Source organism: Wyeomyia smithii, chromosome 2 (assembly GCF_029784165.1).
Source record: "Wyeomyia smithii strain HCP4-BCI-WySm-NY-G18 chromosome 2, ASM2978416v1, whole genome shotgun sequence".
NCBI classification, from domain to species: domain Eukaryota; kingdom Metazoa; phylum Arthropoda; class Insecta; order Diptera; family Culicidae; genus Wyeomyia; species Wyeomyia smithii.
The window spans coordinates 151,287,793-151,314,972 of record NC_073695.1 but is presented as its reverse complement, the minus strand read 5'-3'; the positions used below and the strand labels follow the sequence as shown (position 1 = coordinate 151,314,972).

At 43.5% G+C, this 27,180-nt stretch overlaps 2 protein-coding genes across 2 annotated transcripts; one reads left to right on the top strand and one right to left on the bottom strand.

Moving 5' to 3' along the window:
* Positions 1–1,405: 1,405 nt before the first annotated feature.
* Positions 1,406–2,314, top strand: LOC129725474 (anillin-like). Its single transcript, XM_055681362.1, has 2 exons — positions 1,406–2,054; positions 2,117–2,314. The coding sequence occupies exons 1-2, from the start codon at positions 1,714–1,716 to the stop codon at positions 2,229–2,231; spliced, it is 456 nt and encodes a 151-aa protein (XP_055537337.1). The 5' UTR covers positions 1,406–1,713; the 3' UTR covers positions 2,232–2,314.
* Positions 2,315–3,979: 1,665 nt separating this feature from the next.
* On the bottom strand, positions 3,980–4,809 carry LOC129726005 (anillin-like). The gene is made up of 2 exons (XM_055682516.1): positions 4,162–4,809; positions 3,980–4,099 (listed from the first exon to the last, which is right to left on the bottom strand). The coding sequence occupies exons 1-2, from the start codon at positions 4,500–4,502 to the stop codon at positions 3,994–3,996; spliced, it is 447 nt and encodes a 148-aa protein (XP_055538491.1). The 5' UTR covers positions 4,503–4,809; the 3' UTR covers positions 3,980–3,993.
* Between the last annotated feature and the right edge of the window lie 22,371 nt (positions 4,810–27,180).

Genomic DNA, 27,180 nt, shown 5'->3' with positions numbered 1-27,180 from the left:
GCAGCAGAGCCGCATTGATATGGTTTGCATTCAGAATGTTCTACGAAAATACTAGTTATAATTCATTATTTGATGTTGCTTAAACAGTATGCAATATAACATAGTTTTCACAAAAAAATGCCTTCCGTGCTTCGGCGAATAGAAATTTCGGCCTTCGCTGGTATTGGTATACGAAACTGGCTTAACAAGCTAGTCGCCGTATGTCCGACTCCCGCACAGTGGGGCAAATTGGTCCGTTGGCGCGACAAAACCTCATAACTCCTTAACAGTTGTTTCCACAGTGTTCATGTCTTCGGCAATGTTGTTCACCGTAAAAACATCTTTTTGATAAATGTATTTAATTTTTTTTTCTACAGATGGCGCTAACATCTATCTTCTGAATAAATGGTGCTAGCCATTTTGTCGCTTCGGCAAAGTTGTTAATATCATCAATTGACATAAAGTTGTCAAACATATTACAACCACAGACTAACAGACATAACACGTCGAACAAATTTTCAATAAAATCATCGTTTGGGTGATTCCAGTACTTCACGTTAGTAACACTAGCACCATCTGCTGTCGTGTTCGCGCTGCGTCATGTATTTAGACATCAGCGCCAGCGTTACTGCATGTGTCAAATGGGGAACTACAAAATATGTATGAGATTGCATGACATGTTGATGTTTTCGCGCGATGACTATTATTCGATTGAAAATTTGAAATGAACGTTTTTTGTGGCGATGGAGCTGGGTTCCAGTGTTACGTCTGTTAGTCTGTGTTACAACTATAGGACGGACCGTTAACGAGATAAAATTATATTCATTATTCATAAACCCAAAATTTCAGTAATGAATCATAGCTGGGAATTAAGTACATATGTTTCAATTTCAGATATATTCGAATTTCCGAGTAATCATGAAATTAATTATTGAAAGTTTGTAGTTGCCTTTATATGGTTTTATGCCAACCTATGATGTGTAATCATTTTTGAAAAACAATATAAAATATAATTTTAATGTTATTGTTTGTGACAAAATATTTCAAATAGGAACATTGTTCAATTAAAGATAAGTTGGTCATGTTCCCTTTCTAAAGCCTGTATCAGACTAACAGTTGTAGCGGTTGACCGCTACCGTTCCGTTCTTTTTCGACCAATCAGAGCACAGCGGTCGACCGTCGCTTGTTGTTGTTGTAAAAAATAGAATTATTTCTATTTTTGCCACCAACCGTTCCCAACGGTTGGCGACTGCTGTCATTGACATGGCGAAGGCAAACGTGCCTCTTCACACCTACAGAAAGTCACATATTGAGACTTATCGAAAAAAAATGTGTGCTTCTCTTTTTAGCACACACGACAGCCAGTCAAAACATCAAAAGCACCGGCAACGCTGCTTGGCGATGTCAAATTTCGACCAACGGGAAAGAAAAACAAGAAGTTTTATTTTGATTGTGCGCCACTTGTTTTTATTAAATCTGTGTATTTCATTTGTTAAAGTTAAAACTAAATAGTGTAAGTGAAGAAAACTTGACCGTTCGTGTTCCTCTGAAGAAACATAGTCAAACGGTCGGACTCAGCTTTTTTTTCCTGCTGCGATTGCGGGTTTATGTCGTGTTTGTGTAGTGCCGTAGTGTTTGGTGATGCTAACTCACGCAAGGAATTCATCTTCAGCTTCCAGTACGGTTTTGTAACATTACCGTTGAAGGAAATCCAGCGAATAAATTGGACACCAAATGCGGTCGTCCTCTGGAAGTTACCGTTCATATGAAGGTGAATTGCGAATTACCCGTTACTCTGATAATCATGGATTCCTGACGGTGTTCGCGTATGTATCCGGGTTTGGAGCACGGCATCGGCGCTGGTATCGACTGCATGGTCATGTCCTTCGCTATTGGACCAATCCTGATGATGAAAAACGATTTGCAGAAGTGCGCTGCACTCAGAAAGTAACTATTGCACCGAGACTGGTATGCTCTCGATTGAGCAAATTATTATTACAATTTCGGCGTCCAGCATCGCCGGATGATGTTGAATCGCTGGTACTAGCAACGCAAGGCAATACTGCTATACAGTGGTAGGTTTGCGTGAATATATAGCTTTCACCGGATACTAATACGTCGTTCTATGTTTTTACAGGTATTTGCTATCAGCTGATTGTTGCGACGAGTGGTGTGCTCATCTTAATAAAACACTTGCTCTGCTTGAAGCCTGGGGACAGACCGATAGCAGTACTAGTTGCAAAATACGTTGAATCTGCTTCATATTCATATGTTTTCTGTACAGTTGCCATTGTTAGTAGTATGATTATTAGTGAGTTAGTTAGTAGTAGTAGTATCAGTTATTTATTTATAAAAATTATGAAAATGAAAATGAAGTGAAAGTTTTAAACAAAAATTGAATTGAAATAAAACTCAAACCTAATCCTACATTTATCTTTTACTGACTATAATTGAGAATTGCAATGATTTTTTCGGAACTTATTCGACATATTTTGTAATGTTTACACATTAGTAAGCCTATGTACAGGGGTCAAAATAAGTAGAGTAGGCAAGTGCCGGTAGGCATGACAAACCTGCTAATTTTTGGATGGATTTGATAATTGGTTACCTGATAAAAATGCTTATTTGCATCATTGGCATAGATGAAAAAAACATTTCTAAAGTTAATGTTTCATCAAGATCGGGAATCGGCAAAGAGCTCATTGAGAAGTAGCTATTTGCATCATTGGCATCCGGAAATCCCCAGAGAAACCTGTATCAGGGGACATTTACATTTCTGCATAAAAATATAGCGTGAGACAGCTCCATCTTCAGGATTTTCCATCAGGAATCTTTCATATCAGGCATATTTTTAAATATAACCTGGATGTCCCGAAGGAACTCGTAATTGGAGAATTTACATATCTGCAATAAAATATAGCATGCGACACCTCTATCTTCAGGATTGCTCTTCAGGAATCATCCAAAAGACATATTTCTGAACACAGACTGCATTGGCCACTACCGGAACAATCCAAATGCTTCGGAGGAACCCTGAATGAAGAAATTACATTTCTGCATTAAATATAGCATGTGACACCTCTTGTACCTTGTACCGTTACTATGACCCGGAAGACAAAAGTATGTTATTGAAACATGTCTTTTGGATGATTCCTGAAGAAAAATCCGGAAGATAGAGGTGTCGCATGCTATATTTAATGCAGAAATGTAATTTTTCCATTCAGGGTTCCTCCGAAGCATTTGGATTGTTCCGGTAGTGGCCAATGCAGTCTGTGTTCAGAAATATGTCTTTTGGATGATTCCTGAAGAGCAATCCTGAAGATAGAGGTGTCGCATGCTATATTTTATTGCAGATATGTAAATTCTCCAATTACGAGTTCCTTCGGGGCATCCAGGTTATATTTAAAAATATGCCTGATATGAAAGATTCCTGATGGAAAATCCTGAAGATGGAGCTGTCTCACGCTATATTTTTATGCAGAAATGTAAATGTCCCCTGATACAGGTTTCTCTGGGGGTTTCCGGATGCCAATGATGCAAATAACCACTTCTCAATGAGCTCTTTGCCGATTCCCGATCTTGATGAAACATTAACTTTAGAAATGGTTTTTTCATCTATGCCAATGATGCAAATAAGCATTTTTATCAGGTAACCAATTATCAAATCCATCCAAAAATTAGCAGGTTTGTCATGCCTACCGGCACTTGCCTACTCTACTTATTTTGACCCCTGTACATAGGCTTACTAATGTGTAAACATTACAAAATATGTCGAATAAGTTCCGAAAAAATCATTGCAATTCTCAATTATAGTCAGTAAAAGATAAATGTAAGATTAGGTTTGAGTTTTATTTCAATTCAATTTTTGTTCAAAATTTTCACTTCATTTTCATTTTCATAATTTTTATAAATAAATAACTGATACTACTACTACTAACTAACTTACTAATAATCATACTACTAACAATGGCAACTGTACAGAAAACATATGAATATGAAGCAGATTCAACGTATTTAGCAACTAGTACTGCTATCGGTCTGTCCCCAGGCTTCAAGCAGAGCAAGTGTTTTATTAAGATGAGCACACCACTCGTCGCAACAATCAGCTGATAGCAAATACCTGTAAAAATATAGAACGACGTATTAGTATCCGGTGAAAGCCATATATTCACGCAAACCTACCACTGTATAGCAGTATTGCCTTGCTTTGCTAGTACCAGCGATTCAACATCATCCGGCGATGCAGGACGCCGAAATTGTAATAACAATTTGTTCAATCGAGAACATACCAGTCTCGGTGCAATAGTTACTTTCTGAGTGCAGCGCACTTCTGCAAATCGTTTTTCATCATCTGGGTTGGTCCAATAGCGAAGGACATGACCATGCAGTCGATACCAGCGCCGATGCCGTGCTCCAAACCCGGATACATACGCGAACACCGTCAGAAATCCATGATTATCAGAGTAACGGGTAATTCGCAATTCACCTTCATATGAACGGTAACTTCCAGAGGACGACCGCATTTGGTGTCCAATTTATTCGCTGGATTTCCTTCAACGGTAATGTTACAAAACCGTACTGGAAGCTGAAGATGAATTCCTTGCGTGAGTTAGCATCACCAAACACTACGGCACTACACAAACACGACATAAACCCGCAACCGCAGCAGGAAAAAAAGCTGAGTCCGACCGTTTGACTATGTTCCTTCAGAGGAACACGGACGGTCAAGTTTTTTTTCACTTACACTATTTAGTTTTAACTTTAACAAATGAAATACACAGATTTAATAAAAACAAGTGGCGCACAATCAAAATAAAACTTCTTGTTTTTCCTTCCCGTTGGTCGAAATTTGACATCGCCAAGCAGCGTTGCCGGTGCTATTAATGTTTTGACTGGCTGTCGTGTGTGCCAACAAGAGAAGCACACATTTTTTTTCGATAAGTCTCAATATGTGACTTTCTGTAGGTGTGAAGAGGCACGTTTGCCTTCGCCATGTAAATGACAGCAGTCGCCAACCGTTGGGAACGGTTGGCGGCAAAAATAGAAATAATTCTATTTTTTACAACAACAACAAGCGACGGTCGACCGCTGTGCTCTGATTGGTCGAAAAAGAACGGAACGGTAGCGGTCAACCGCTACAACGGTTAGTCTGATACAGGCTTAAGAGCTCTCCTTGTTATATTTTATTCCATATGGAATAGACACTAAAGGCTTACTTTTGTTTAAGACACTATTCATCCAATAACAAACTGTTTCCTAGAACTAATAATTATTTCTGAGGGGTCTTCATAGTACTGGACGTCAGTTTTGAAAGACCCCCGAACACGATTATGGTCGTGTTGCATACACCGGCATTTAGCAAAGCCTATTGTAGGAAAAACATCGATACGGACCCTGCTTATTAACGATTTTTTACATTAATTGGCATGAAAACAATCGTTGCGAAAACTCGAATCACTCGATAAGTCGCAACTAGTAGCAGCTGATTTTTGGTTTAGTACTAGGCAATATTTTGTATTTTGATACAATAATAGTGGCATAGCAGAACAACGTAGAACTTTATGTTTTTCATATTGCCGAAAATGAGAAAAAATTACAAAAAACTTGTTTGACGTACTATGCCTCCTTCGAACCTATTTTCAGTAAAACTGTCTTAATATCACATTACCTTTTAGTTTATACTCTATTTTATGAGAGTCATATGAGTTAGCTAATTAATTTCTAAGTTGCGTGCCCTACTGGAAAATATCTGAAATTTTTTTTCTTTCATTCTACAAGCCTTGTAAATCCTCACTTTCACAATATATATATATATATATATATATATATATATATATATATATATATATATATATATATATATATATATATATATATATATATATATATATATATATATATATATATATATATATATATATATATATATATATATATATATATATATATATATATATATATATATATATATATATATATATATATAGCGCCTTTTTCTAAATTATTTTTCAAAGTCAATTATCATAATTTCCAGTCGATAACATGTCTACTGCAAGATGAAATAAGCCATGAAAACTGAATTTGGTTTTTTTGAGTTTTGTCGCGACTTTTCTAGGTTGCAATGGTTTTAGATTGTGGAATGTCGAAACACGTTCTATTGAAATTATAAGAAACGTATTCGACGAATCGGTCATAGTTTATCGGGGAAATGGAATGAATGAATTCAAACCTGGGGAACAGGATTTGACACTTTATACACAATTCCAATTCAGAGATAACTATGAAGATCTCGGTGAAGATCAGGATCATGAGAGTGATGGTCAGGAATCAACTTCTGAAGAAGAATGAAAGTCAAGGAGCACCATCCGATGAAGATCAAATAGAGGATGCTACCATAGTTGAACAAAATCCAGATCTAGGTGAGAATCAGGATGCATCGGAGGAATCAGTTGGCGAAACTGATTACGGGAGTGCAAATGATAGTCAAGCCGGTGGAGAGGAAGATAGATACCAACCAGAATTGAGATGAAGCCAGAGGGATAGAAGACCACCTCATAGGTTTTCGGACTACTCAGCGAGAATGGCTACAATCCAAAGTGGTGAACTTCCGGAACAAACATTCAGGACTTGAAGGAACCAGTGGACTGGGAGGAATGGAAGCAAGCAGTTGCATTGAATAGCAACAATACTTCGACAGTGGTTAACTGAAGTTGCATTGAATGGCAACAATATTAGGACAGTGGTGAACTGTAGTTGCATTGAATAGCAACAATACTTGGACAGTGGTTAACTGTAGTTGCATTGAATGGCAACAATACGTTGACAGTGGTTAACTGTAGTCGCATTGAATGGCAACAATACTTTGACAGTGGTTAACTGTAGTTGCATTGAATGGCAACAATACTTGGACAGTGGTTAACTGTATACCAAAAGGAGTAAAACCAATGTACTCAAAATGGATCTTCTCGTTGAAAGAAGATGGAAGGCACAAGGCACGGTTAATAGCCAAAGGATGTTCACAGCGACCAGGATTCGATTATTGTGAAACATTCACACCTGTTGTAAAGCTAGAAAGCGTTCGTTCAGCACTTGCACTTGCAAACGAACATGAATTAATTGTACATCAAAAGCATGTCAAAACAACATTTTTGAATGGACAATTGGAAGAGGGAATCTTCATGAAATTGCCAATCAATGAAAACGGACAAAGTCAGATTGTTCCTCTAAATAAAGCTTGTATGGACTTAAGCAAGCAAGTAGATCCTGGAACAAACGTTTCAGTGATGCTATGGCAGAACTTGGATTTGTTCTTGCTGCATCTACAAATCGAAATCCAAGGGGATAATCCTAATACTTTATGTAGATGACATTCTGCTAATTGCCAAGAACATAGATGAGATATCATGGATTAAGGAAAAACTTGGAAGGTTATTCCAAATGAAATATCTTTCTGAAGTGAAGCATTTTCTGGGAATGTAATTCAATCGTGATTTTGAAAATCAAATAATCGAGATTTATCAGAAGAAATATGTTGAGAGACTTCTCGAAAGATATGGAATGGCTGAGTGTAAACCAGTGGGGACACCTCTGGATAGTAGTACTAAATGGTCAAAATCCGAAGGGGAACTTACTGATCAACCATATAGAGAATTGATCGGATGTCTTCAATGTCTCTCATTAACATCAAGATCAGATATCTGTGCTGCAGTAAACGCCCTTAGCAAGTATACAAACTGCGCAACAGATTGGCATTGGTCAGGATTAAAACGAATCCTGAGATACTTGAGGGGATCAAGTAACACGAAGATTGTGTATGCAAAACACAATGATAGACCGGCATTAGCTGGATTTGGAGATGCGGATTTTGCAAATGATCCTGACGACAGGAAGTCGGTATCAGGATATGCATATCAACTATATGGAAATCTGATTTCGTGGTCAACGAAACGACAGCCAACAATCAGCCTATCAACAAGCGAAGCAGAATTAATTGCACTATGTGCTGCTGCAAAAGAAGGGATGTTGATAACAAAACTTCTTAATTAATTGGATGTGGTTATAACACCATTCATTATAATGGAGGATAACATTCCGTGCATAGGCATAGCAGAGGAGCCGAGATCGCACCAGAGGATGAAACATCCGGACATCAAATATCTCTTCATACGGGATCTCATCAAGCAAGGACGAATCAAGCTGCAATTCATCCCGAGTGTAGATCAACCAGCCGACGCGTTCACAAAGGGGTTACCTAAGAACACGCATCGGAGATTATTTAATCTGCTGAATGTGCAAATTGTGGGGAAGTGTTGAGAACAACATTTCACTCAGTCACTATGAAATGTAAATAAAAGCAATTTGCCATTCATCAGGCGCTTTACTTATATCAGTTAGTATGTAGATTGAGAATGTATCTTGATAAGCCAGCATGTATGCAATATTGCGTGTAAAGCTTTAGGTGGGAAGCTTAAAGCTGTACAACACGTGCGCGGCAGCTCAGGTATGTGTGCTACAAGCAATAGTAGGTAGACAAGTCTAGGAAAGAGAAACACAAAATAAATGTAACAATCGCTAGACCAACACGGTCGCTTATAATGACCTGACGAGATGATGTTGAATAAAGATTACCTTTTAACCTGGAATTAAAGCCGAGTAGTTTAATTTGGCTTTTCATTCCAACAAAAAGACGGCAAATAGTTTTTGGAAATTATAGAAATATGTTGCTTGATAAATCGAACGGCCATGCAAAATCGCCGATTCATAAATGAATCAAACGACATAAAAGGCTCAAGGCTCGATGTCAAATTCGTAGGGTTTTTCGAAAGCTCACTTATTGGCAAGCCGTCGAGAAATTCTATTTTATTGTCAGAGACTGATTTAGACAACAGCTTCGCCATTTTGATTTCTGTTTATTTTCACAAAGAGAGTTCACGCGATACTTCTTCGATGGCATTCTGTTTGACGTTGCCAAGTTCACGTAGATACTACGTGATGAAACATAGTATGCATGTGATTTTCACGTAGATGTTATGTTTGTCACATTAATCATGCAAAATGACAGAAAATGAATAAGAAGGCAATCCACGGGTGACGTTTAAATGCTTGTACGTTTGTTATTGTTGCTGTTTTTCAAGCTGCGAAACCAAAACACGACCAAAACCGAAATCTTCTAATGTCGGCAATAATATCAAAAGTGATTTGTTATTGTTGTATTTAGGATTGGCACCCGCAATACTAGAGCTACCGACCGGAAAACATTTGTTTTTCACGCTTCTGGATCCGGGTTGCATCCGAATTGCGACCGATCGAACATACGTAAAGCTGTCATAAGTTGAAAACAGACTGAAATCAGCTGATCGCAACTGTCTCGTGGATTGCCTTAGTACAGGAAATTTCACGTAACAATAATGTGAAAAATATTTTGAGTGTAGGTATACTAATTAACTGGCTGCAAAGATTGTATCCAATGAACAGAAAGGTAAAGTTTCAACAGGGACACATTCGTACTAATGCTTTGATTATGACTCAATCCTTTCAGTAAAATGAAATTACTTTCCTTAACATTGTTTCGTTAAAGAGTCCAACGATCCTGTTGACACTAACAGTCTCTTCCAAACTGTCTACTGCAAGATGAAATAGCCATGAAAACTGAATTTCGTTTTTTTGAGTTTTGTCGCGACTTTTCTAGGTTCTGCCCCACAGTGTCCCAGTTTGGAAGAGACTGTTAGTGTCAACAGGATCGTTGGACTCTTTAACGAAACAATGTTAAGGAAAGTAATTTCATTTTACTGAAAGGATTGAGTCATAATCAAAGCATTAGTACGAATGTGTCCCTGTTGAAACTTTACCTTTCTGTTCATTGGATACAATCTTTGCAGCCAGTTAATTAGTATACCTACACTCAAAATATTTTTCACATTATTGTTACGTGAAATTTCCTGTACTAAGGCAATCCACGAGACAGTTGCGATCAGCTGATTTCAGTCTGTTTTCAACTTATGACAGCTTTACGTATGTTCGATCGGTCGCAATTCGGATGCAACCCGGATCCAGAAGCGTGAAAAACAAATGTTTTCCGGTCGGTAGCTCTAGTATTGCGGGTGCCAATCCTAAATACAACAATAACAAATCACTTTTGATATTATTGCCGACATTAGAAGATTTCGGTTTTGGTCGTGTTTTGGTTTCGCAGCTTGAAAAACAGCAACAATAACAAACGTACAAGCATTTAAACGTCACCCGTGGATTGCCTTCTTATTCATTTTCTGTCATTTTGCATGATTAATGTGACAAACATAACATCTACGTGAAAATCACATGCATACTATGTTTCATCACGTAGTATCTACGTGAACTTGGCAACGTCAAACAGAATGTCATAGAAGAAGTATCGCGTGAACTCTCTTTGTGAAAATAAACAGAAATCAAAATGGCGAAGCTGTTGTCTAAATCAGTCTCTGACAATAAAATAGAATTTCTCGACGGCTTGCCAATAAGTGAGCTTTCGAAAAACCCTACGAATTTGACATCGAGCCTTGAGCCTTTTATGTCGTTTGATTCATTTATGAATCGGCGATTTTGCATGGCCGTTCGATTTATCAAGCAACATATTTCCATAATTTCTAAAAACTATTTGCCGTCTTTTTGTTGGAATGAAAAGCCAAATTAAACTACTCGGCTTTAATTCCAGGTTAAAAGGTAATCTTTATTCAACATCATCTCGTCAGGTCATTATAAGCGACCGTGTTGGTCTAGCGATTGTTACATTTATTTTGTGTTTCTCTTTCCTAGACTTGTCTACCTACTATTGCTTGTAGCACACATACCTGAGCTGCCGCGCACGTGTTGTACAGCTTTAAGCTTCCCACCTAAAGCTTTACACGCAATATTGCATACATGCTGGCTTATCAAGATACATTCTCAATCTACATACTAACTGATATAAGTAAAGCGCCTGATGAATGGCAAATTGCTTTTATTTACATTTCATAGTGACTGAGTGAAATGTTGTTCTCAACACTTCCCCACAATTTGCACATTCAGCAGATTAAATAATCTCCGATGCGTGTTCTTAGGTAACCCCTTTGTGAACGCGTCGGCTGGTTGATCTACACTCGGGATGAATTGCAGCTTGATTCGTCCTTGCTTGATGAGATCCCGTATGAAGAGATATTTGATGTCCGGATGTTTCATCCTCTGGTGCGATCTCGGCTCCTCTGCTATGCCTATGCACGGAATGTTATCCTCCATTATAATGAATGGTGTTATAAACACATCCAATTCATTAAGAAGTTTTGTTATCCACATCCCTTCTTTTGCAGCAGCACATAGTGCAATTAATTCTGCTTCGCTTGTTGGTAGGCTGATTGTTGGCTGTCGTTTCGTTGACCACGAAATCAGATTTCCATATAGTTGATATGCATATCCTGATACCGACTTCCTGTCGTCAGGATCATTTGCAAAATCCGCATCTCCAAATCCAGCTAATGCCGGTCTATCATTGTGTTTTGCATACACAATCTTCGTGTTACTTGATCCCCTCAAGTATCTCAGGATTCGTTTTAGTCCTGACCAATGCCAATCTGTTGCGCAGTTTGTATACTTGCTAAGGGCGTTTACTGCAGCACAGATATCTGATCTTGATGTTAATGAGAGACATTGAAGACATCCGATCAATTCTCTATATGGTTGATCAGTAAGTTCCCCTTCGGATTTTGACCATTTAGTACTACTATCCAGAGGTGTCCCCACTGGTTTACACTCAGCCATTCCATATCTTTCGAGAAGTCTCTCAACATATTTCTTCTGATAAATCTCGATTATTTGATTTTCAAAATCACGATTGAATTACATTCCCAGAAAATGCTTCACTTCAGAAAGATATTTCATTTGGAATAACCTTCCAAGTTTTTCCTTAATCCATGATATCTCATCTATGTTCTTGGCAATTAGCAGAATGTCATCTACATAAAGTATTAGGATTATCCCCTTGGATTTCGATTTGTAGATGCAGCAAGAACAAATCCATGTTCTGCCATAGCATCACTGAAACGTTTGTTCCAGGATCTACTTGCTTGCTTAAGTCCATACAAGCTTTATTTAGAGGAACAATCTGACTTTGTCCGTTTTCATTGATTGGCAATTTCATGAAGATTCCCTCTTCCAATTGTCCATTCAAAAATGTTGTTTTGACATGCTTTTGATGTACAATTAATTCATGTTCGTTTGCAAGTGCAAGTGCTGAACGAACGCTTTCTAGCTTTTCAACAGGTGTGAATGTTTCACAATAGTCGAATCCTGGTCGCTGTGAACATCCTTTGGCTATTAACCGTGCCTTGTGCCTTCCATCTTCTTTCAACGAGAAGATCCATTTTGAGTACATTGGTTTTACTCCTTTTGGTATACAGTTAACCACTGTCCAAGTATTGTTGCCATTCAATGCAACTACAGTTAACCACTGTCAAAGTATTGTTGCCATTCAATGCGACTACAGTTAACCACTGTCAACGTATTGTTGCCATTCAATGCAACTACAGTTAACCACTGTCCAAGTATTGTTGCTATTCAATGCAACTACAGTTCACCACTGTCCTAATATTGTTGCCATTCAATGCAACTTCAGTTAACCACTGTCGAAGTATTGTTGCTATTCAATGCAACTGCTTGCTTCCATTCCTCCCAGTCCACTGGTTCCTTCAAGTCCTGAATGTTTGTTCCGGAAGTTCACCACTTTGGATTGTAGCCATTCTCGCTGAGTAGTCCGAAAACCTATGAGGTGGTCTTCTATCCCTCTGGCTTCATCTCAATTCTGGTTGGTATCTATCTTCCTCTCCACCGGCTTGACTATCATTTGCACTCCCGTAATCAGTTTCGCCAACTGATTCCTCCGATGCATCCTGATTCTCACCTAGATCTGGATTTTGTTCAACTATGGTAGCATCCTCTATTTGATCTTCATCGGATGGTGCTCCTTGACTTTCATTCTTCTTCAGAAGTTGATTCCTGACCATCACTCTCATGATCCTGATCTTCACCGAGATCTTCATAGTTATCTCTGAATTGGAATTGTGTATAAAGTGTCAAATCCTGTTCCCCAGGTTTGAATTCATTCATTCCATTTCCCCGATAAACTATGACCGATTCGTCGAATATGTTTCTTATAATTTCAATAGAACGTGTTTCGACATTCCACAATCTAAAACCATTGTTTGCGTATCCCACAAAAATCAATGATTTACTCTTGGGATCCAATTTTTAACGTTTCTCCTTTGGAATTTGTTCGAATGCTCTGCATTCAAAGATTCTCAAATGTTTCAACCGGGTCGTCTTTTGAACCAACCACATTTCGTATGGAGTTTTATCTGACGCTAACCCTTTTGTTGGAGATCGTTTCAATAGATATGCTGCAGCATTCAATGCTTCACCCCACATATCTTTAGGTAACCCGCTTCATAAAGCATTGCCTTACCTTTTCCATTAATGATCTATTCATCCGTTCACTGACTCCGTTTTCCTGAGGCGTAGATGGAACAGTATAAATCATTTGAATTCCGTTTCCTTATAGTATCTTTGGAATTCGTTGCTTGAGTATTCTCCGCCATTATCGCATCTCAGCATTGAAATACGGGTTTCAAAATATGCTGACGCCATGGATTCATACTAGAGGTGAGCAATCCGCTCACGAACTGATCTAAAGAGCTGGTTCTTCAAAGTGAGTGAGTGATCTATCGCTCTTTTTTAAAGAGCGGTAACTCACCCCTTACTTCAAGCAAAAAGCTGAAGCTGATATTGTTGATCAGACACCGCAAGCGAGAGCCATATGAATGTTTTACACCCCAAGCGCAAAGCGGCGTGCGACACTGCAATAGAACTCCCAGAAAATAGCTGCCACCGGCTGCCTGCTCTCCTATGCATAACCATCCACCAGCCGCGGGAATAAAAAATAAAATCTACTTGCCACAGTTCACACACAGCACACGGGCTGGCTAACGCCGGGACGCAAACGAAAAGTGGAACGAAAAGAGCGAAGAACTGGTTCACTGATCTGATCTATGCAGACAATCCGCTCGCGAGCTGATCAGAAAATCAGTTCTTTAAAAGATCGAAATCTTCTGATCGCGAGCCGATTGCCTGCGAGCTGAACATAGAGCCATCGGAAGAACCAGTTCTCCTGAGAGCGAAAGATTTCGCTCTTTCAAAGAACTGAATCTTTTGATCAGCCTGCGAGCGGATTGCCAGATCAGTGAATCAGTTCTTTCGTTCTTTTCGTTGCACATCCATTCGTGTGCGTACTCTGCGTTAGCCAACCCGTGTACCTGTGTATGGACTGTTGCAAGTTGTTTTTTTGCATGCTCTTGCGGCTGGCTGGTGGCTGGGTGATGAGAAATGCAAGTCATTCATATCAGGGCAGACGTTTGGTGGCAGCTTGTTTCTGGGAGTTCTATTGTAATTTTGCGCGCGACCTTGCGCTCGGCAAATCGGGTGTAAAGCTTTCACCTGGCTCCCGCTTGCGGTGTCTGATAATTAGCTACACTGATAAAAACCAAAAATTATGTAGGAACGAAAAGAGCGAGTGAGCTGTTAAAAAGAACTAGTTCATCTTAGTGAGCGGAACCGCTCTGATCCACTCACTATAGTGAACCATTTTTCCCACCTATTCATACTCTTTGAATCTCTCAAAGATTTCAGACTTATGCTTCATTAGGTAAACTACGACAAAATGCGTAAAGTCATCGACAGCGATAACCGTCGTACGTTTGTTGCTCCATGTTACCACAGACATCCGAATGTACTAATTCTAATGGTCGTTTTGATCTTGGCAATTTCATACCCTGAATTAGAAAGCAGCTTGCTTCCCTGCCAAACAACCATCGCATACATCAGCCTGATTTTTCTTTCAGAAGATATGTTGATTCCCTCAATCATACCCCTTTTAATGAGCATCTCCAAACTAGTAGTACCTAGATGTCCCAATCTTTTATGCCATGTCTCGAGACTCATCTGTTTTCCAGAATATGCCAATCCGTTTGCATATTCTTCGGATTGTCCATCCCAAATGCAATCAAGGTAGAATACATCATATGTGAAAATACCTTTACCGATTGCTTTCTTTTGATATTCAAAGATAACCTCTTTTTCAGAAAAAGTGACCCTTTTCCCATGAAAATTTGCCTTTCTAACCGAAAGTACATTTTAAGCAAGATTTGGAATTAATAGAACATCGTACAATTCCAATACCTTTATTAAATTTTTTCCGACTACTGACTTCAGCCGCAACTTACCCATCTTTGTGGCCCGAAGATTCTTGTCGCTTTTGGCTGTGGAGAATATCAGTGGTAGCGGAAAGTCCCTAATGTCATCCAGCAGGCGCTGGTCGTTGACCATGTGGTCGCTCGGTCCAGAGTCGACCACGAAACGAATTCGTTTGTTCTGTTCCATCGTCTTCAGTTTTGTCATCATCGCGTGAATTCGCTTGTTGTCCTTTTTCTTCTGTTCCTTCTCGTACTTCTCCTTTTCCTGTGCTTTAAACTTCTTCATGACAGGGCACATGTTGTAAAAATACCCTGTATCGTCACAGCCGAAACAACGTCTGGTCTTCTTCTTCTTCGATACGAGGGCGACGTTCCACGGAATCTTCTCTTTCGCCTTGTCTTCCCCAGCTTTTGCACACGCTTTATTCCGGTGGTATTCTTACTTTCGTGCAGGTTCTAATCCGTCAGTACAAATAAAATAACGCTTTCTTGACACAACGATAGTAGCATATGAAAAGGTGCGCTCAAAAGTTCCCCTTTCGTAGCCACCGTTCCTACGTCAAGTTGTCGTTTTGTCCTGGTGAGCGTCAGGCGATGTCCTCGCTGACTATCAGTATACCACTGATCACGACTCTAGCAAGACTTGCTACTACCAGTTAACCACTGGTCTAAGACCTCCGGTTCAAGGTCTGCTACTGCTTCTAGTTGTCCACTGATTTGTCAAATCCTATCTGAGGTCAGCTGCGGCTACCAGTTAACAACTGGTGTCCTATTTCCAATCCGATTAAGGGGTTGCTGCTGCTTCCAGTTATCCACTGATGTCCTACCAGCTAACCACTGGTGTCCAATGTCCGATCCGAGTATTGCTGGTTCTAGTTAGCCACTGATTTCCCAAATCCTATCCGAGGACTGCTGCAGCTACCAATTAACCACTGGTTTTCCAAGTCCCGTCCAAGGACAGCTGCAGCTATCAGTTAACCACTGATTTGCACCTACCAGTTCACCACTGGGGATGCGTCTGCTATCAGTTAACTACTGGTGTGCTACCAGTTCACCACTGGTTTGCACCTACCAGTTTATCACTGGTGATGCTGCTGCTACCAGTTAACCTGGGCCCATAACCAGATGTTGGAATGTAAGGCCAAATTAAACTACTCGGTTTTAATTCCAGTTTAAAAGGTAATCTTCATTCAACATCATCTCGTCAGGTCATTATATTGTCTGTCTAGATTTAAATCAAAATTTCAGCGCTTTTAAACTAGCAACACTGACTACTTCCGACGTTAATTTAAAATTTTCTGGCAACATAATACCGGAATGCGGTCAAAACAAAAACAAACATTAAGGCATTTTTTTTTTTAAAGGTGGCGGGGAAATCTGCAAACAGACACCTGAGAAGAGAACTCAGGGTGTGGGGATGAGACTAGGGGAGAGATGCTGGGGTAGTTACATTCCCCCAGACACCTACTTATCCCTGTCCCGACCCACTAAAACCCCTCCAGTCTCCAGCCCTGGTCTTTCCGGAACGACGGTTAAGTATTACGTCGGGAAGTGGCTTTTGTGCGTGATGCACCCTCTTTACTCTTATAATCTCCTAGCTAACTACCTGGAGACTGGTAATTAGCTACCACTGGCGTGTTGGTGGTTGACCCGCCACACACGTTGCAGCTCCAGAACAATCTGAGAGGCGGCCGCACAGACCGCGTTCCAGATGTCCGGGTCGTCGCACATCCTCCGGACTAGATTGTCCGGAGTAGTGCCAGGCCCGCTCACAGCCATCATGTTGCTCCTCGCTCTTACGAAGCGGGGGCATACGAAGAAGACATGCTCAGCAGTCTCCTCCTCCTCCACGCACTCGGGACACATGGGGGACACCGCGTGTCCGAACCTGTGCAGATATTGCCTGAAACAACCATGGCCTGACAGGATTTGTGTCAGGTGGAAGTTCACTTCACCATGTCGTCTCCCGACCCAGCCGGATATCTCCGGTATGAGTCGGTGCGTCCATTTGCCCTTTGTGGAGTTGGACCATTCCCGCTGCCAGCGGAGCATCGAGAATGACCTTCTGGTACCTCGTATGCCCCTTGTGTCACGTTGGTCGAAACACTCTCTGTCCTCCTTGATGGCGATGCTGATAGGCATCATGCCGGACAAGACACAATTTGCATCGTATGATACCGTACGATACGCACTCGCAACTCTCAGGCACATGAGCCTGTAGGTACTTTCCAGTTTACCACGGTAACTGTTAGTACCTAGCGCTCTGGACCACACTGGCCCACCATACCTAAGTATGGACGAAACCACGCTGGCAAGAAGTCTTCGCTTGCTGCCATAAACCGCTGAGCTATTGGACCTCATACGAGATAGTGCTGCAATAGCCGATGAGGCCCTCTTACAGGCATAGTCGACGTGACTCCCGAACGTGAGCTTGTCGTCCATCATAACCCCCAAGAGCTTCAGGGACCGCTTCGAGGTGATGGTGCAGTCTCCGACTCTGATCACCGCCTGTTGCTCCGATTTACGGTTGTTCACAACCGTGACCTACCTTATGATGCGCGAGCTCCAGTTTCCTGGAGCGCATCCAGTCCTCGACCTTGCGTATACAGTGCGCGGCCGTCAACTCGACCTCCTCGATAGACTCGCCGTAAACCTCCAGCGTTATGTCGTCTGCAAAGCCGACGATCACAACCCCTACAGGGAACTTGAGTTTTAACACTCCGTCATACATGACATTCCACAACACCGGGCCCAGGATAGAACCTTGCGGAACTCCTGCGGTAATTGGGACGCACTTCTGACCCTCCTCTGTGTCGTAAACAAGTACTCGATTCTGGAAATAATTTTCCAGAATCTTGTACAGCGACACCGCTACATGGATGCTCCTGAGCGCGAGCGCTATGGAGTCCCAACTGGCACTATTGAACGCATTCTTCACGTCAAGCGTGACGATTGCGCAGTAGCGTATTCCCCTTCTCTTGCGCTGGATTGCTACCTCCGCCGTCTTGATGACGGAAGAGATTGCGTCCAGCGTGGACCTGCCCTTCCGGAAGCCGAACTGGTTACTTGCCAGACCGTGTACACCCTCCGTGTACCTCACCAGTCTGTTGAGGATGATCCTCTCAAGCACCTTGCCCGCGGTGTCCAGCAGGCAGATAGGCCTATATGCCGATGGGTCCCCTGGCGGTTTCCCAGCCTTCGGCAATAAGACCAGTCTCTGCCGCTTCCACCTGTCCGGAAAGAGACAGTCATCTAGGCACCTCTGCATGACTGCCCTGAACAGCCCGGGGGCCGTTTTTATCGCCAGCCTGATCGCCAGGTTAGGGATACCATCCGGTCCCGGTGCCTTGCTCACCTTTAGGGATTTGGCGATCACGATGAGTTCCTCATTCGTAACCCTTGCCTCCTCCCCTGCCTCGACACGGCTGTCGTCGCTCACGGATTGGATGCTCGGCAGGTTGGCCGACAATCTCTAGTCTATGTCTGAGATACTGGAACGTCGGACGTGAGACTCGACCGCCGGAGGCCAAGGACTTGGCTCGTGGCGTGGAAAGAGTCCCTCGATGATACGCTCCAGCATCGCTGGTGATCGCTCTGCAGGCGCCAGCGCGCCTTTAGTCTTGGCCATTACGATCCTGTAGGCGTCACCCCACGGATTTGTATTGGCACTCGCACATAGCCTATCGAAGCAGGCCCTCTTGCTGGCCTTTATCGCACTCTTTAGCATCGATCTTGCCGAACTGAATGCTGCGCGGCGCTCTGTCCTCTCTTCTTCGTTTCGCGCACGCTGCATCCTCCGTCTTGCACGGAGGCACGCACTGCGAAGGTCGGCTATCGCGTCCGTTCACCAGTAAACCGGTGGCTTTCCATTCCTAGGTTGGCGAGTCCTAGGCATGGTGGCGTCGCACGCCCGCGATAGCATAGCAACTAGTTGGTCAGCAGTCGGGCGAAGCCAACTGCCCCCCTCGCGCTCCCTTCTCATTGCCTCTTCGAATACCTCGGCATCAAAGTGCGATGTCTTCCACCCGCGAACGGTCGGAGTGTTGGCTCTACCCGTCGCTTGCCCCCTCTCGTTGTTGTCTACACTAAAACAGACCGCCTGGTGGTCGCTATTAGTGTAGCCATCGTCTACCCTCCAGTTCTTGATCAGTCCTGGGCTGGAGAACGTCACGTCGATGATCGACTCCGCACCATTTCTGCTAAATGTACTTTTGTTCCCAACGTTGGCCAGATCTAGGTTGAGCTTTGCAAAAGCAGAAGCAACTTCCCCACTCAACAGCCCAAGCGTTGAAGTCGCCCGCCACCACCAACGGCGTTAGGCCCGTTAGCTCCATGGAAAGGAGGCCAACCATCTGGGTGAACCTTTCGGTAGACCAACGTGGCGGAGCATAGCAACTGCAGTAGAACACTCCGTTCACCTTAGCAACTACGTACCCTTCTTCTGAGGTTGAGACAACCTCCTGAACCGGGAACTTGCTCGTCGTACATATGGCCGCCAATCTGGACTTATCCGCAACCCAGTTACCGTTTCCGGGAGGGATGCGGTAGGGATCCGATATGACGGCGATGTCCGACAACGACTCAGTGGCTGCTTGGTGTAGCAGCTGCTGAGCCGCGAAGCAATGGTTCAGGTTCAGTTGCGTCACCCTTACGCCCGTGGTTTCGTAGCCGGCTTACCGGCTGGGCACCTGGGGCCTCCCATAAAGTGTTTGGCGTCCCGTTTCCCGGAACATACCATGCACTTGGGAGACTCCCCACAGTCCTTTGCTTTATGGCCTGCACCTCCACATCGCCCGTACAGCTGGCTCCTATCGGGCCCCTTGCAGGTCCAGGACTTATGTCCGCCCTCGAAGCACCGGAAGCAAATGTCTGGTTGCTGTAGTATGCCCAGAGGACATACAGACCAGCCGACCTTCAACTTGCCCTCTTTCAGGGCCAGGTTAGCGTCCGCCGACGGTAGTCGGAAGGTAGCTACCTGGGTCCCCGCCGGACCTTTGCGGAGGCGGATTGACTCCTTAGCCACCTCCACCCCGCACTTCGCTTTAAGGGCTTGTGCAATGTCGCACCCCTCAGTGATTTCGTCCAGGTTTTTAAGCTGGAGAGTCACTTCTGAGGTGAGTGCCCGCACTTGCACCTCCTTCCCTACGACCTTTTCGGCTACCGTTTTGTAGGTAGCCCCCTTGTTCTTGGCGTCCTTCCGGAGCTCAAGTATCATCTCGCCAGTGCGAGATCGGCGGATACTCCGCACATCCGCCCCCAGATCCTTGAGCTGGGTTTCCCCCCTCATCTTCTTCAAGATATCTGAGTACTTCGACCCATCCGTCTTGAGTATGAGGGCATCACCCCTACTCCGCGCCTTTTTGACCTTTTTTGGTCCTCTGGCCGCTCCGCCATCATGTCGCATCGCACCTTCCCGACGCTTCCTACCCTCTGCGGTAGTCCAAGGGTTGCCCGTAGCCTCCACCTGTGCCTTTTCCGCGGTGGACCTTGAACCGGTTGGCGTGTGTTCCCGTGGGAGTAGCACGACCAATCGTTTCTTGGTGTTCCCGGGGGCCGTTTCCCCCGGGGACTGCTTCGTTCGCTTAGCGACCTGCCCCGTGGAGCAGACCAACGCGAACGAGGGGGCGTCTGTCTGCGCTTCTTTAGATGCAGTCGCCCTCCCGGTCCTGGCCGCTTTCTCGGCCGCCTTCACCCGAGCTACGAGTTCTTCGTGCTCCTTTCTGGCTTCATCAATGGTGCTCCGAAGCAGGAGGAGGCTCTGCTTCAGGTCGCCAGCGATGTTTCGCCTGTTCGCCGAGAACTCGATTATGGCATCAAGTTGTTCAGACAGCGCCGCCACTCTTGGCCGCGTGTCCATACACCTTTCGACGGCCTTGACTAGCAAGGGACCGTCCACCGAGATGTCTGGTGTGGACACCGATGGATTCGCCGTTTTTCCACCTCCAGACTTCGCCGCATCCGTCTCCGCCTTCTTCTGCGGAGACCGCTGGATGCCACCTCGTGCGAAGGGATTTGGTAACCCCTCCGCACCCGTCTCTTTTTGGTTCTTCGAGCTCATTTTTGTTAATTGGGTCCCCCTTCCAGCCGCTATCCTTGTCCATAGATGAGAAGTCGCTTGTATGGTCCCATGGTAATCTATGCCGAAACAGTGAGGCCATGGGTAAGGGGGGTCGCCATAGTACCTTATGAGCACTATGACGCCCCCGCCCGCGTAAGTCAGGAAAGGGGCATCTTGTCCTAGGACTAGTTCCCCCCCATCTGATCCTTCTCTGCCTGATTCCCACCAGGCAATGGACGCGGAACGTACTGGAAGGCCTGCCAGGTTTTACGGGACGGAGACCCCTGCACCGGATACCATCTCGCCGTTTCAAGCCGCTGTCACGCGACTTTACTAAGGGAGCTCGATGCAGGTGCCAGCCCTTGGTCATGGTTCCTTATCGTATCCGACTCGAATCCGTTTCGTTCGCTGCCAGTTGCCATAATTGGGACCTTACTGGTGTCGGCCCCAATGGACGAGGGAGTGCATTTGGTTGATGGGAGCGGCACTACTCGCTCCGTCAGAGATGCTTCCGGGTAATTGTGGCATTTACGAGGAGTCGACGGCCCAGTGTCCGACCCTCACCACCCCTAGGCAATCTCCCGCTGCTGGTCCAGGGCTGTTAGGTACTGTCAGCGGTCGCCCTCATATAACGTGACCTCGGCGGTGGCCACGCGCCGACCCGTGGTGGCATGCAGCTCTGCAACATTAAGGCATATGCTATGGCTTGTGCGCATGTGAATACGCGTTTAAATTATTATTATACATGTGAATAGCTTTCTATAACAAACCGCAACAATCTTATTTTGATGGATGAGTAAGTAAACTTTTGTTTTGTCATAACATCTTTTTATTAAAGTTTTGTTTCAGCTCATACGAAGATGAAGAGCATCTTGAGGAGGAGGATGTGATTCGTTCCTCACCTCCGACTAGTGCGCGCGAGAAAAGCTTGTTTTCCTTCAAAGGAATCTTTTATCAGCGATTATTCCGGAGCCAGCTGCGACCTAAGGAGGTGGCAAAACAGGACATCGGAGGAGACACCATGCACGATGTTTTTTTTTCGATTTGGCAGAAAGTGGAGAAGTATGTACGTCGGGAAGTAGTTTTTGTGACGATGTCCCTTATTGGGATGAGAAGGAGCAACCTGACATAGACGATATTGAGCGGTTTTTCACTCTGCAGGATAAGGAAAAGAAGAAAAAATATTCTGTTACTGATTTAAAACATCGAACAATCACAAAATGGAGTGGAAAGCCAATTAATATATGTGTGTATATATATTCAACTAATGTTGTAACTAATGCACAGTACCAGAGCTTACTGCGAAAATTGGTAACTCCAGAAACACCGGATCGTTCAGGTGCACACTCGGTTCGTGATGATACGGAGCTGGCTAATGAATTGCGTAGAAGACATCGTGACCTCGAGGGACACTTTAGTTCTTGGCTATTGTGGGCAAATCTTATCAACTCTTCGCCAGCACATAAACGAGACCAATTGAAACAGGCTGATGCACCACCTGTTGAGTTAGCAAAGTACTTTCGCTGGGTAACGGTTTCTGAGGCAGCTCGCCTTCAGGCAGTGCATCGAGGAATGGTTTGGTTTAAATTAGTTTATTTGACACGGCACGATACATTTTCTGTTTTACTGAGCCAAGTACAATTCGTATCAATTCTACGTTAGCAGGGAAAAGAGGGAGGCCTTTTCTTTATTCTCGCGGCCGACTACGAGCTAGTGGGGATTTAAGGTGAGAGGAGGGGAGATACAATTTTGACTTAAAACTATTTTGGAACTTTGTTTTTCAACTGGTAGAGCAATTGTATTCTTGTTTGTTGTGGGTTCAAAATATTCGTGTAAGCATAGATGCGGGCTCTTCGTTTCCGTGTCTTCAGCATAGCATATTTGTATCCTTAATCTGACAAATAGACAAAGAAAATTTTAAATTTTAATGTCAGCGTTTTTCAGAAAGCAGTATAGCTGTGTCATGTACTGGAGATCACCGCTTCCGAGAATGTCTCTAACGGGTACGTTCGGTTGTTTTCCTCGGGCCCGAAGGGAATCTATAAGCTCGGACCTAACACCACAGTATTCGGTACACGACCAAACAACATGCTCGATGTCATGGTAGCCATCGCCACAAACGCAGTGATTACTGTCTACAAGCCCTATACGAAAGAGATGCGTGTTTAACGTGTAGTGATTGGACATAAGTCTGGACATCACGCGAATGAAGTCCCGACCGACATCCAACCCCTTGAACCATGCTTTCGTCGATACCTTAGGAAAAATGGAATGTAGCCACCGTCCCAGTTCATCTGAGTTCCATGATGATTGCCAACTGTTGAGTGTTCTCTGACGCAAAATGCTATAAAATTCATCATAAGCAATTGGTCTTTCATAAATATCGCCATCCATAGCACCCACCTTAGCAAAAGAGTCAGCCTTTTCATTACCCGGAATCGAGCAATGAGAAGGGACCCACGCTAAGGTAACCCGGTAATTTTTATCTGTTAAAGCACTTAAAAACCGCCGTATTTTCCCCAGAAAATACGGGGTGTGCTTCACAGGCTTCATCGATCGCAGAGCCTCAATGGCACTGAGACTATCTGTGAAGATGAAGTAGTGGTCTGTGGGTAGGGTTTCGATGATTCCAAGAAAGTACTGAATAGCAGCAAGTTCTGCGACGTACACGGAAGCAGGAGCATCGAGTTTGTAGGAGGCGGTAAAATTTTCGTGGAAAACACCGAAGCCAGTGGACTCATCTAGATTAGATCCGTCAGTGTAAAATCTTTTATCATAACTAACATGTTTAAACTTATTGGAAAAAATCTTAGGGATCTCTTGGGGTCGCAATTGATCCGGGATACCAGAAATGTCTTGTTTCATGGTGGTGTCGAAGAATATAGCATTATTAGAAGTATCTAAAAGTGCGACATTGGAGGAATCGTATGAAGAAGGATTAATATCTTGAGCCATATAGTCAAAATATAAAGTCATAAATCTGGATTGAGATTGAAGGTCGACCAACCTCTCGAAATTTTCAATTACTAATGGGTTCATAACTGTGCATCGAATTAGCAACCGGTAAGAGAGATTCCAAAAACGATGTTTCAACGGAAGAATACCCGCTAACACTTCAAGACTCATCGTATGGGTCGACTGCATGCAACCCAAGGCAATACGCAAACAACGATATTGTATTCTCTCTAATTTTATAATGTGCGTGTTCGCGGCGGAGCGAAAGCAGAAACAGCCGTACTCAAGAACTGACAATATCGTTGTTTGGTAAAGCCTTAGAAGGTCTCCTGGGTGGGCTCCCCACCAGGTTACGGTAATCGTACGAAGAAAATTAATCCTCTGTTGGCATTTTCGTGTCAGATACCTAATATGACAAGCCCAGGTGCATTTAGAGTCGAACCAGACCCCGAGATATTTAGCGACTAAAACCTGAGAGATCGTTTTACCCGTTAGTAGGAGCTGCAGCTGAGCTGGGTTATGCTTCCTAGAAAAAACGACCAACTCAGTTTTCTCCGGAGAGAATTCGATACCCAGCTTAAGAGCCCATTCAGACAAATTGTCTAAGGTATCTTGCAATGGTCCTTGCAGATCGCTAGCCTCGCTACCAGTAATGGATACAACGCTATCGTCTGCAAGTTGCCTTAGCGTGCATGAATTTGCAAGACATTCATCGATGTCATTGACGTAAAAATTATATAAGAGAGGACTTAAACATGAGCCCTGGGGAAGGCCCATGTAACTAATTCGGGAAGTTGTCGAATCGCCATGTGAGAAATACATATGCTTTTCTGACAACAAATTGAGCAAAAAGTTATTCAGATTTAGTGAAAGTCCCTGCGAATGAAGTTTCGCGCTTAAAACTTCTACAGAGACAGAGTCAAAAGCCCCCTTAATATCCAAGAACGCAGAAGCCATTTGCTCTTTTCGAGCAAATGCGAGTTAAATTTCAGTAGAAAGCAACGCTAGGCAATCGTTCGTCCCTTTGCCCCGGCGAAAGCCAAATTGAGTATCTAAAAGTAAACCGTTTGTTTCGACCCATTTGTCTAACCGTAAGAGGATCATTTTCTCCATTAATTTCCGGAGGCAAGAGAGCATCGCAATCGGCCTATATGAATTGTGATCAGGTTTCCCGGGTTTCCGAATAGCAATGACTTTTACCTTCCTCCAGTCATGCGGAACAATATTTAGCTCAAGAAACTTGTTGAACTAGTCCAACAAGCGTCTTTTTGCAGAGTCGGGTAGATTCTTCAACAGGTTGAATTTTATTCTATCTAACCCTGGAGCCTTATTGTTGCACGACAGGAGAGCCATTGAAAACTCCAACATCGAAAATGGAGGCTCTTCCGTAGTTACTATAAACGCGTCGCGAAAGGTTTTCTGTTCCGGTACAGAATCCGGACAGACCTTTTTGGCAAAATCGAGTATCCAGCGATCTGAATACTCCTCACTCTCATTCGAAACGTCACGGTTTCGCATGCGCCTGGCGGTATCCCAAAGAGTGCTCATCGCTGTTTCCCTCGACAACGCGTTTACGAACCGCCGCCAGTACCCGCGTTTTTTCGCCTTTACTAAGCTCTTCATCTGCCTGCCCAGTGCCTCGTACTTTCGTAGTAGGTTGACAGTGCCGTACTCCCGGTAGTCCTTATACGCCGCGGACCTTCGCGCGTACAGCTCAGAGCACTCTTTGTCCCACCATTTGTTGGGAGGGCGTTGTCTAATCGTTACCCCGGGTATCGGTTTCGTCTGAGCTTGCGTCGCGGCGTCGATTATCAAGCCAGCTAAGAACGCGTATTCTTCCTCCGGAGGAAGTTCCTCGTGAGTCTCGATAGATTCCGCTGTAATAGACTCATAACGCTTCCAATCAATATTACGTGTAAGGTCGTAGGAAATATTGATTGGGTTCGGGGGAGTTGAACCATTACCGTGGGGATCGTTGATTACTTTCCACTGGCAATCTAACGCAAGTGATGTCGAGCAGAGGGATAGGTCAAGCACGCTTTCACGTGCTGGAGGATTAGGTACACGTGTCGCTTCCCCAGTATTCAAAAGTGTCATATTGAAGTCGTCGATCAAGTTACAAATTAAAGAAGATCGGTTGTCGTCGTACAGCGACCCCCATAGCGAACAGTGAGAGTTAAAATCTCCCAAAATCAAAAAAGGTGCGGGAAGCAATTCTGCTATATCAAGGAGTTGCTTCTGTTCAATCCGCGCGGATGGGGGAATATATAACGAAACAAGGCAAAGGTCTTTTCCATTCATATTCGTTTGAATGGCAACAACTTCAATATTCGAGATCGAGGGGAGGTCGATTCTGAAAAAAGAATAGCACTTTTTGATCCCTAAAAGTACCCCTCCACCGTGTGAGTCTCGATCTCGACGAATGATGTTAAAATCGTGGAAATTAAGTTGGTCATTTGAATTGAGAAAAGTTTCACAAAGCGCGAACGCATCACAATTGTATGTGTTTATCAAATGTGAAAATAAATCAAATTTGGGGATGATACTTCTGCAGTTCCACTGTAACACAGCGACAAAATTCCTAACCTCTTTCAACGTATTAGTCATCGAAAGATACGATAGCTGAAATGAGGGGCCAAGTTGCTGTGAGTTGCTTCAAAAAGGTTTTCACTGTTGGGAGAAGGGCAAGAAGAATGTTTTGAAGGGGATCTGGTATGTTGAATGTTTTAAATATCCAGTCCACAATATCAGAGAATTTTATGAACCCTGTTTCTTTTATGTCTTCTGATCGAGAAATGGGTGCACGAGGGGTTTTTGGTGCCCCAGGAAGCGGTGGGTACTCCTGGTTTGATTTGAAATTAAAACCGGGGGGTACTTGCTTCGGTTTTCCTTCACCGCTTCCTTTTTGTGTTGTCTTATTGGTCATTCCGCTAGGGG